This window comes from Toxotes jaculatrix, chromosome 1 (assembly GCF_017976425.1).
Source record: "Toxotes jaculatrix isolate fToxJac2 chromosome 1, fToxJac2.pri, whole genome shotgun sequence".
NCBI lineage: Eukaryota > Metazoa > Chordata > Actinopteri > Toxotidae > Toxotes > Toxotes jaculatrix.
The window spans coordinates 5,887,338-5,899,955 of NC_054394.1; the positions used below are offsets into that span (position 1 = coordinate 5,887,338).

Below are 12,618 nucleotides of genomic sequence, written 5' to 3' on the forward strand. Positions count from 1 at the left end.
ACAGAGAGATATGCTCCATGCCAACAAGAGTGGAGTTAGGGCTTGTTATAAAATCTATGGGGCTGAATAGGAGACTCAGAATGAGTCACAGAAGATTGGCTCTGACAAGAAATACACACACAACTGAAAAAACCCTTCACTCTCAGGTATAAACTCTTTAAATAATTTAATGCCACATGTTCAAAATGCATTTCAGCCTGAAGCATGCTGTGTTCTTTCCCTTATAGTCTGCTATAGTTGTAAGACAAACACACACATGTACACAGCTCCAGTGAACACAGAAGTGATACAATAGTCCCTTATCCTCGGTGCTTACTATATTTTACCAAATCTGAATAACCAGTCTATGTTCCAGGATAGATTCCTCAGGATAGATTTAAATAACTTTATTGATCACTTAATTCTTCATATAACACCACATAAAGTTTCTGTTTGTTCACTACTTTAGTGTGTGACCAAAGACTAGCCAAAGATGTTTTGTTTTTAATACTATTTAGTTATGTTAGCATGGTTTAAATCATACCTGCTAAACATCTAAGTGTTAACATTGTCGTTATAAGCAATGTAGCGTGTGGATGTCAGCATTTTGCTCAATGTGCCACTGCATCTAAGTGGGAGGAAGTTGAGATGCGTCATCTATCTTTTCATACAATCCTTGGTTCATCTTCACAGAGCTTCTAGCAGGGCTGTGTAGACTAAGTGTGTATTCTTGTTCCCTCTAATAGCTATAACAATAAGTTACATTTTGAGAGCTGCTGATAAATGTGTGACATTTTTCTCACTCTAGTCCAGTTAACCAAGCAATTACACACCTGAAGTGACATTAAAATGTTGTGTAGCCTGCATCTAATGTGATCAAATCATGTTGAAGCTCTTAGTTCACAGCTTAGCTTCATATATGCATGTTTGAGTTGTGTCTACCCAGAGTTCAGGAGGTACATGTACACAAGGTGGAGAAAATAACAAGCACACCACAGAGCATAGAACACAATCCAATACAACAAAACAAGGCTTTAAAATATATGGTTATGTTGAATCTAACTGCTCTGTCACAAAAAAACCCCAAAAACTACTTAGGCCCAAAAAGGTATTAAATTTATCACTGTTTGTTGTGCTGCATTAAGTCCTATAGGTGTTGCTGTTTTGTGTCCATCCCCTTTTCCTGTGTTTCTACCTGTATTTATTCTTTATCTACGTATTTAAACTCCAGCCCACTGTGACAGCCTATCCCTGTCCACCAGTCTAACTCTGTTGATGTTATCATTCAGTGTTTGTCTCCACATGTTTCCATCTTATGAGCCTATCTGAGCAGCTTCTGTCCAGCCTAATTAAAGAGCATATCTTGGCTTTCCTGAGAAACCTTGAATGAATGACCACAGGGAGGTCGAATGATAGAGAGGAGAGTGCGGCAAATGAAAGAGTGAGGGGGAATGGCACACTTCAAAGATGACAAGAAACCAAGGTAGAAAAGAGGATAAAAATATAAATATATGCTGAGGTGGATGATCTGCAGAGGGAGGAGGAAAAGGTGGCAGGGAGAATAATGAAGGAATTAAGGAGGAGGAGAGGGAAGGATGAGATAAAGCAGAGGGCAGCATCGCATCCCTGTGTGATCTGGAGTGGGAATTATTTCTATCACACATCACACGGTCAATTCTCACTCTATCCTTCTACCTCTACCTCCAACTGTCTCCCACTACATTTTTCTCCCATATCTTCCTCTACATTCTCTCTGTATCTGGTGGTTCTTTAAATTCAGATGTGTATATATATGTGTGTGTACATATATATTTATTTATTTAGAGTATATAATAATAATATACAGTGACAACAGCAGAAATAATATTCAAAATCATTCTTTAAATGACAAAATATACTGGTCACTTAGTTTGGCAGTAGTGAGTGAAGTGTGTTAATCAGACTTACCAGAGAGGGCGAAATGCCAGAGGAATGAATGATTTCTCTAGGACCTGTAATTAATAATTCAGAGCTCAACATCAACTCTCACCACAGACAGCAGAAATAAAGTTTAGCCTACCTTACAGCATCGGGTCAGTGTTGGGCCCTTTGAGTTCGATCCAAAGTGGTTTGATTCTGACTCCACTTGCAACTTCCTAGTGATGTGGTGATCTCTGATATGCAGCGGTTGTCAAGCAACAAGTGTCGGGAAGCTCCAGGTGAATTGAACAGAGTTAAGTCTGAGAATGGATCTTTACAAAGAGGCAGATGCTCTGGAGGATGCGGCCCCTGTTGGGTCCTTGGTCCAGTCTGGTGTAATAACTAAACACATATTCCAAATCACTCAAATCAAAAAGGTCTGTGCATTAAAGACAGATTGGGGGGATGTTGGTGGTGTGTGTGTGTGTGTGTGTGTTGGTGTGTGTGTCCGTTTAAAGCGAAAGAGAGAAGAAGAGAAAGAGGACAGCTGCTAATCATTATTTTCTTAATTCTGATAATTTACAGTTTAATGAGGTAACTGTTGCGGTTCTGTGAGCATTTTCATCTTGTCTTTTTCTGTTTATGAAATTCACAGTTAAAATGAGTCCAACAGGTTTTAAAGAGTTTGTGTCCTGCTGTTAATTTAATTATCATCAGGTCTGGGCTATGTTACTTTTGCCACCTTTATCATAGAGTGAGAAGTTGGTCTGGACAGCCCTGAGCATGTTGATCATGATGAAAAAGGTGATACAGTCACTTAATGGGTCCTAAGAGTTTACAAAACTATAATCAGAACCCATTTGCGATGAAAAGGAGGGGTGTCTTCACTGCAGCCACTAATGTCTCAGACACAGAAGTGACCTTCGCTCAGAACACACATGGTCAATGTGATAAATACTGTAAACACCAAACAGTTAGAATTCATTTGGACCCCAGTGTTATGTTTGTTTTACCGATTTGTTGAAAGTCATCTGCTTGAATAGCTTCCACCGGCAGCACGCATTGGCTAAACTTGGTGATGGTGTGTGTGTGTACATGTGTATGTACTTGCGTGCGTGTATGTTCATGGATACATGCGGGAATGTGTCCACACGCCTGTGTTTGTGCGCTAGCAGTTCTGTTTCCAGCTCTAGACTCTTAATAGATGCACAGCATATGCCAGACAAAACAGGCCCATCTGCCTTATCACTGAGGTAATTGCATTTTTCAAAGTGACAGCAGCCGATGCATAATTCATCATTAGGTAAAGCGCAACCAAGTCCCACAACCAAGTGTGTCAGCTAGCTTCACGGCAGGTAGGATGGAGGGAGGTTGCTCTGCGACCAGTAGCTCACTCAGATAGGGAGATTTTTCAGACAGCGAGACGGGAATGTGTTTGGAAGTGATATTTAAAATCAGAAAGGCTTTCATCATGCTGTGTGTGTATGTCTGTGCGAGTGTGTGTGCGTGCAGGTAAGTCAGCATGTTAACAGGACAGCCTATTTCTCTCTGCTCTCCCCTCCACTGTTTTTTTCCCTCTACTCATCTTATTATATTGTGTTAGATCCACCCTCTCCTCCTCGCAGTCTTTTCTGTCTGCCTCATTCTCTCCTCACCCACTGCATACCTTTCACACTACTTTTTTTTTTTACCTTCATTTCCCTCTGTATTTTTTCCTCTTTCACTGGCTGTCTTGTCATGTTTTCAACCAGTGTACTCTGCTTTCTCCCTTGCTTTGTGTTTTCAGACTCACATTCTCCATCACTTTCTCTCTGAGTCTCAGACTCTCACAGTAATGGGTTTACCCGTACCTGTTAAAAAAGATCTACTGGAGCGCTGCTTGGCTAGTTAAGATCAGAGTGAGTTGTGTAAACAGTAACACATAATAGCATACATCTGCGTTTATGTTAAAGACATCCCTCCAGACCCTATTAATGAAGTAAAAACGCGGCAATGGGAAAAATAAAATCTCCTAATCAAGCACCATTTTGTGATATCCCTCGCATTTAGAAATATTCCAATCCAAATGCAAATTATCAAGTCTCCCGGGTTTACAGTTCCCGAATTCAGATATTAATTTGCACATTTTAATATTCAATTTCATGCAAATTGCAAAGTACATCTGACACAAAAGTGTCCTTCATTGAAGGTAAAACCCACATCTCCCTCTTTTTTACTCCCATATCTACTGCACAGTAATTATGCATATTTAGTACTCTCAATTATAAGGATCCACCCACAGTGATCTACACACTAATTAGCACTTTATTTTTGAATTAATTTTAAAATGTTATATTGTTGCACATTACATGTGTTGTGTATTAAAAAGCAAATACACAACATCATTTTGTGTTTGCACCCACTATTACAATATGCCGGAGGTTTTCAAACTGTGAGGCGTGCCTCCACAGGGGGAGATGGGAGAGTTGGCGGGGGCGGCTGAGGTAAAAAAAAAAAAATAAATACTGCTTGAGGTGAAAGGGTGCATACTGATGTTCGGATAGCAAGAGGAAGTTAGTTATTATAGTCTGGTCTGTTGATTAGGCTGCGCAGTGACTGAGGCACTTAGCGCCTGATTGCTGCAATTTGCGTCAAAATTTGTACTCCATCTCTGAGTCATAACTCAGTCAAATCTGCAGAAACTACTGATCTCCTGGGATTTTCACGCACAACAGTCTCCAGAGTTTTTACTCAGAATGGTGGAAAAACAAAAAACATCCAGTGAGCTGCAGCTGTGGAGACAGAAATATTACAGTGAGAGAGGTCAGAGGAGAATGGGCAGACTATAGTTGGAGCTGACAGAAAAGCTATAGCAACTCAGATGACCACTCTTTACAACTGTGGTGAGAAGAAAAACATCTCAGAATGAACAAGGCTAAAGTCCTCTGAAACTGGTTTCATGTATATGACAGTGAGTTCAGTTTAATTCCGAGGCCTCCCGTCAACACGGAGCAGAACCTCAAAGGAAAGTTTCCATCATCCTGTGGAATCTATGCCACGAAGAGCTGAGGCTGTTTTGTGAATAAAGGGAGGAACTACACAGTATTAGTATGGTGTTCCTCATAAAGTGCTTGTTAAATGTATACTTTCTGTTTACTTCCTGCAAAGCCCCTAAATTATGCAAACTGCTTTTTCAAAACTTAGAGCGCATTTTTTCCCCAAATCAAAGTAAAGCAAGTAATAATAATCTTGTTGCACTGTCAGTAATAGTTTTATGGGGGATTGGGGAGGGTGCAGTTGTTTCAGATTTGTCTGAGGGAGGCTCAGACAAAACTATCAGTCAAACTATGTACAGTACTGTGCAAAAGTTTTAGGCACTATAGATATTTAGAATCTAATCCATCATGCGATACCATCAGGGAGGCTGAGTGGTCCCACATTGATACTGCAGCATGGCAACAATCCCAAACATACAGCCAGAGTCATAAAGAGCTATGTTCAGCAAGAAAAAGCACGAAGAGTGCTGCAACAGATGGTCTGGCCCCCACAGAGCCCTGATTCCAGCATCATGGAGTCAGTCTGGGATTACATGAAGGGACAGAAGATACTGAGACAGCCTGAATCCACAGAAGAAAAGAGGCCTGCAACAACCTACCTGCCAAGAACCTTGAAAAACTTTGTGTACCCAGAAGAATTTTCTATGAACTTATACTTTCTTAAACTTACCTATATTTTTAAAGTAGTGTGTAGCATTTTCTCACAAATACCCAAAAACTTTGCACAGTGCTGTACAATTATAGTGCTTTGACAATCTCTGAATGGTTTTTGCACTATTTCTACATTCTGCTATGAAACTGCTTTCTCACTGATGATCCACTCAGACTCAAGATTCAGGCTAAAGATTGGGGACTAAATTAGATTTAAATTAAAAATGTAAATGTGCCTGCTTTGTGTGAAATCCCACTCGGCGTAGACAAACACGTATGTAGTGTGACAGCTTTGTAAAAAAAAAAAAAAAAAATTAGACGGTGAATCCATTGTAAGTTCTTGTTTTAAAATGACTTTGGGCTCTCGAACACATTTCCAAAACTAGGAAATTCTCTTTTACATGTTTATATAAGCATTTATGTTTTTTTTTCCTTTCAGTCTTGTGTTTTTATGACTCTCTGTCTTCCCCGAGGACAAGACCTCTGTTATATCACACATGTTCCTCCCACTCTATTACACCTTTAACACAAACATTTGTAAAAAAAAAAAATGCACACGTGACGGTGACCCACACTATGCTCTGCTATATTAGATCATAGGTTTAATAATGAGACACAGGCTTCTCACCATGTGTGTTTGTACGTGTGCATATTGTGATTTGCATTGTACTTGGCACCGTGCTGCACTCTATGAATGCCAATACATATCTGTGCAGTATCTGTATATTCTCTCGTCGTCGCTCTCTTTCATATTGTTGTCTTAAACTATTTCCTCCTCTATTTTCCCTTCTTCTTCTGCCCCGTTCCCTCCCAGGCCTTCCCTGCCTTCACTGCCTTCTTCGTTTCAACCCTACCTGCAGTTTCCTCCCTCTGCGACTCTCTCAGCCAATCTCCATCACACCATGCATCGTCAGCGGGAGGGAGCAATGAAAAGCGGGAGGGAGGGAAGGAGGGTGAATAAAGAGGAGGAGAAATGGACGAAATGGAGGCATTAAGACTGAGAAGGGAGCAATAGAAGGAGGGAGGGAGGGAGAACGACAGACAGAGGAGTGAGCTAGAAGAGGGGGAAGAGAAACTGAGAGGAGGAGGAGGGCGAGAGAGCAGGCGGGTGAAGAAGAGCATAACGGGAATAAAAGAGACAGATGAATAGATAGACGAAAAAAGGTATTCATGGAGGACAGGTGGGACAGAGGGAGGGAGCATTGTGTGTGTGTGTGTGTCTGTGTGTAACAGAACTGACAGTAACCATCGGAGACCGGATGGCGAGTGATAACCTCTGTAGGGCTGAATTAGCACTCGTCCTGTCTCTGTTCCTCTCCTCTCTGTACTTCACTACAGATACATCCCTCTCTATCTGTGCTGCAGAAAATGTTCACATGCTGCTTCTGCTTCTTTCTCTGAGCGTTGACAAGACAAAAATAGTTTTCTCACTGCAGGCTCTGTTAATCTGACACGCTAATTTATTTTTGTATATTGAACAATTAACCAATAAATAAAATGCTGCTAGTCCACAACAAAATTATTCTTAGTTGCAGCCCAAGTACAAAATCTGCTATAAACCAGACATGTCGTTACATTACTACAGTATGTGTCACCTTTAAATTGTGTGAAGCGCTGCCCTGAAAATGGACAGAATTAAAAATGAATGAATTGTGATCTACATGTTAAAGAGATTTCCTCATTCCATATTCTATCATTAACCATTTCTCTCTCTCGCTCCCTTTTTCTGTCCATACTGCAAAAAACACCTTTAGTCTTTACACTCACTTTTTCCAGCCTTTTAAAGAAACCTGACTACAAACAGGTGCATTTTGAAAGTAGCAAAAAGAAAACTGTTTACTGTACTTTATTCTCTTTCCTTACAGCCATTCCACCGAGTGCTCACGTTTAGTTTTGACCCATGTTTTTATTTCATTTATCTTCTTTTTGAATTCACGGTCTTTTCTTTGTCAGCTTTAACGACGGCCGCAGTGACATTACAGTGTGACAAAGTCAGGATATGATGGTTTGTGTGAGGATATGTTTTGTACATGGATCATTTTTTTCTCTATATTTTAAGCATTATTTTAAACATATGTTTTCATCATTTTGTCAAAACAAATTTCTACATTTGGAAGCTGGTACTGACAGACAGTTTGACATTTTTCGATTTTTAAAGAAGAGAACGATTTTAAAATTTAATAGCACTCTTTATGACCTGTTGACTTATTAGCTTCTGTAGTGTATCTCATTATCTCCCTCACATTTTCTCCCCCTTTCTGCTTCTCGCTTAGCTGCCCCTGACAGCCACATTCAGTTTCTCCTCCTCCCCTGCTTTGTACTGTCATTCATCATCAGTGTCATTCAGTTTCCTCCTTCCACATGGCACAACATCTGTTTGGGAGTGCTGCACTTGCTCTGTTGAAAAGGATTCAGATACACTGTGTGATCAGAAGCCTGGAAGCATTTTCACCTCTTTATGCTCTGGTGTCAATTCACATGCCAGCTTCTTAACACACAGAGTGTGTGTGTGTGTCTGTCTGTCTGTCTGTGCCTGTGTCTGTGTGTGTCTGTGTCTGTGTGTGTCTGTGTCTGTGCACTGTCTGTAGTGGACCAGCCAAATCTCATAAATTAAATACTCTTGTGATCTTCCCACTTTGACATGTCAAAATGTCAAAGCCAAAACCAAATGTACATAATTATTGCTATTATCATTTACAGACCTAAACGTACTCATATCACAGTCTTCAATAAATAAAATGTTGTTAGCCTGTTCAGTAAAACTGAGAATAAAACCAGTGACATCGAGGAGGATTTCAAACAAAGACAAACACCGAAGTAAAAAAAATCAAGAATCTCACTTTTATTAATCAAGTCAAGTCAGTTTTATTTCTATAGCACCAAATCAGAACAGAAGTTATCTCAGGGTGCTTTTCATATAGAGCAGGTCTAGACCGTACTCTTTATATTATTACAGAGACCCAATATCTCCCCATGAGCAAGCACTTAGCGACAGTGGCAAATAAAAACTCCCTTTTAACAGGTAGAAACTTTGAACAGAACCTGACTCATGGTGGGCGGCCACCTGCCTCGAATGGTTGGGTTCAGAGAGAAAGAGAGAGGGACAAGGACAAGCGTATCAGACATGAAGCAACACAAGAATAAAAAGTATGCACTGAGGCATTATATATTTTGCCTTACAATCGTTACTGCCGAATTGAATTTGTGAAATTTTTGCTTTAAAGATCACTAAAATGATTGGTCAGTTGAAATAGTTATTGATTAATTATCTTAGCAATTGAGTGATCGACTAATCATTTCAGATCTAGTAATAGTTATTATCATCAAGGCAAATATAACCATGTGTTGCGGTTTTAGCTCATATTGCCAATCCCTTATTGCTTTCTGATTTTTGACAAAAACCTCTGATGGTTCTCACCACACTCACTGTCTTTAGAATCACACTGCCACATGAAGAGGGATTTTTATTTATGTCTCATATATGCTTTCACAGAGGCCTCTTTTTCTCATGTTCATACTGTAGTGGATGTGTGCAGCTCACATCTGTGCGATCTGAACTAGTTTCACACTTGTAAAGGAATTCGAGCAGCCTCTGTTGTCTCTCAGCAACGTTTTCATTTTCATGTGACAGTTTGTTTCTGGCCTCACAGAGTTGAAGACCTGAAGACACAGGAAAACAACACGTAGATCACAATGGTGTCTGTTCCCGCGGATGTTAATGTAGTGAAAAGTAATTTATGATTCAGTCCGCATCACATAATGAGGGATCGTTTTGTCATGTTACGTGCGTGGTCTGTGTGTGTGTGTCTGTCTGTATCATGAAGCTGAACCTGATGCACTGAAGTGTTTGTGCTTTGAAGAGCTGTTGTTTTGATTTGGGAGGCTCTGTCCCTGTTTGTACATTAGATGAAGCCTGCATGTATTATGATTATTATAATTAATAGCGATGAAAATCAGCGGAGAGAATGATACTTCAAGTCGACTGACATTATTAAAAGGCATCAAAGAGACAAGTGCTGCTTAGATGTGTGTTTGCTCATAGGAAACAAGCAGGTGTTCCTGTGATCCGACTCACACGTGGAAAAAACAGGAACAATTTTCTTTGTGCCAGAAACTGTGCTGCGCTCAAAGTCAACTCTAGAACAAATCCAAGGTATTGTGAGTGAGTGAAAATATTAAAATAGCACAGTTTTGGAAAACAAAGGATCACGCTTCCCACTGATGCAATCTTACATTGTTGCTTTTCAGTCTAATTCTCTGTCTGTTTCTGGCAGATGGTGATGGCTACCAGGACCACCTCCTCCCCGTGTGTTTGGATAGCCAGTGTCTACGCAGTGCCATCTACCTGGCCAAGTCAGGCTCAAAAGAGGTACAGAATACACACATGACCGTACTGACAGATGTGACACACATCACTCTGAATAATTAGCCTGTTTTCTACTCAGAAAACCACTTTAATTGGCTGGTCTTTATTATTATATTCTACCCTTCTTTATAACACCACTCTGCTCTACTCTGCTTTCTGTTCTTACTCTCTGCTTAAAACTCTCATCATTGTGGATTTTGCTTTGTTGCATTTGTTACACTTCTTTTCTCTGCTCGGCCTCTTTCCTTCCAGTTTTTACAACATCCTCAGAGGAGGCATAGATAGGATCACAAAGTAAGGATATACTGGATTACTGTCAGTTTAATTTAAAGGACTAGTTCTGATCTAATAAACAGTGGAAGAGGTCATTATACTGTATCTTACAAAAAGCATTAAAGAATTTACATGTGGCCCATTCATTTATTCATTTATCAAAACTTTGATAAAAATCCAGGAACTGATATTTGCTATTTGTAAAACCAAAAAATCAACTTTCACCTGCGAGTTTTAAAAGTCTCGAAAATATACAACAGGACAATATATGTCTAAAGTTGGGAGCATCATCTCTTTTTCATACTCATTCTTAGAAATGAATTTTACACTGGCAAAAAAACATACAGCGCTGGGGAAGAGGGGGGGATCCACAGAGATCGGTTCAGGCCAGAGAACAGTATGGATGTACAATAAAAGTAAAAAAGAAAAAGTGAAAGTAAAAAATACAAGCACTCTTTAGTTTAAGTTTGGCAAGTGTGAAAATGTGCTGCTTTTCCTTTTCTCCACAGTAAACAGTAGAGTTTTGGTCAGACAAAACAAAGCATTTCAGGGCATCAGCTTGCACTCTGGGAAACTGTGCTGGCCATTGCAACTTTCTGATGTTAAATACACCAGTGTTTAATCAATTAATCAAGACAAATGATCTGCAGGCTGATTATAAAAAGAATTGTTGCCTACTATACCATCCACCTCTATATTGAAGTGAACAACGTGAAAAAAAGGTCAACAGGCCATCATACCTATGCTCCTCAGTGTCCCATTATATAGGCCCATTTTCTGACGTAATCATGGTTGAGGTTACAAATCACTGCCATCATGGCTAAAACAACTCAAAGATCACTGCTAATGGGAGAAGGCACGTGAACTTCCATCTGACATTACATCTGCTTGTGCTGCTTTGAGACGACGGAAAGAGGTTACTTCTAAGCAGATTGGTTTAAGTGTTTGTTCTTTTTTCTTGCCCACGCCGTTCTCCTTTATGTTCTTTAAGACTTATTAGATCTCCTCGGTGAGGAAGGCCTCCTCACCAGAGGCTCCATTGCAGTGCCAGAGCTACTGTTTCTCTGTACAATGGCTGTCTATTTCAGGAAGGCTTTAAACACGTGGCTCACTGCAGGGGGTTCTTGCTTAGAAAGACGTCGGGGCTGATCCGGCGGGTGTCATTTTGTTTGCAGAGCCATGCGAGATACAAGTAACAGATATGCACACACACGCAGTCCCATCCTATTAATCCACAGAAATGAATATATGTGTACGGACATGTTCGCTCACAGTTGCTCTTACACTCACATGAACACACACACACACTATCTCCACCACCACCACCTACGTACCATCTTGTGTGATTCTTTTCATTTGCATCCTACCAGTTGGCAGGAGACCCCACTCCTTTTTCTTCCTTCCTCTGCCACCAGAGAACTAGCTTGCACTTTCTTTCAATCCAAAATAGAAATATTACAGGCTTATCTGCATGTCCGCCCCCACACACACATGTGCACACAAAAGACAAACACATGGAGACACACAGACGCACACTCCCTGTGGACATGCCTTCTTTTGTTTGCCTGTCAGCAACAAAAAAAAAAAAAAAATGATTGAAGGAAGAAGTGAAAGAATGAGTGTTAAAGGAAGGGGAGAGGAGGACGTATAGGCACTGATGGATAAAGTGAACACATGTTGTCTACTGTGTCGCTATGTGTTTGAGAGACAGTCGTCACTGTCAGAGGGAGAGACAGGCAGAAAGGGTTGGGTGGGAAGAGTGAGGAGGAAACCAGACTCCCTCTAAGATTCTATGCTTTCATGAAATGATAACAATATACTTTCACAAGGGTAACCTCCTTCATCAGGAGGCAGCACACACATGTAGTTTGTATGTTTATCTGCATCACAGTATTGATCTCATCAGTTCATCATTATTTGTGATGTTAACACTCTGAGCTGTAATCATGCATGATCTTACATCATGCATGTAGGTGTGTGCGTGTGTGTGTGTGTGTGTGTGTGTGTGTGTGTGGCTCCATTACAGTGGCTCCCCAGCCATGTTAATGTAGCAGCTAGTCAGCAGATGTCTCCCCTAGAGGTATCTGCCCACTGAGAACGATAAAGAAAATAGAGGGGGAGACGGAGGAAGGAGAAGTGTAAGAGATAGTGAAAACAGAAGGGAGGTGGAGGGAGAGAAATGGAAAGAAAAGAAAGCTTGATGGGAAAAACAGAATGAGGGAGGGAGATGCAGGACGTGGAGGGAACGGAAGACTAGGGAAGGAAGGGAGGGGAGAGAGGGCAAAAAAACCCATCTCTTTCTGTTGTCCCTTCATTGCCACTTTGAGAAGAACATCCAATCAGACGGAATGAGGGCGGGAGAGGCAGAAAAGAGGAGTGGAGAGTGAATAAGGCTAGTGATATGTGTACTGGCAA

The 12,618-nt window shown here is 40.6% G+C and overlaps 1 protein-coding gene across 1 annotated transcript in view; it reads left to right on the forward strand.

The window, feature by feature from the left end:
* itfg1 (integrin alpha FG-GAP repeat containing 1) overlaps nt 1-12,618 on the forward strand; it is a 122,769-nt gene that overhangs the window by 35,505 nt on the left and 74,646 nt on the right. The window contains exon 9 of the mRNA XM_041041986.1: nt 9,839-9,933. Within this exon, the coding sequence (XP_040897920.1) occupies nt 9,839-9,933 (95 nt within the window). The remainder of the gene's footprint in view (nt 1-9,838; nt 9,934-12,618) is intronic.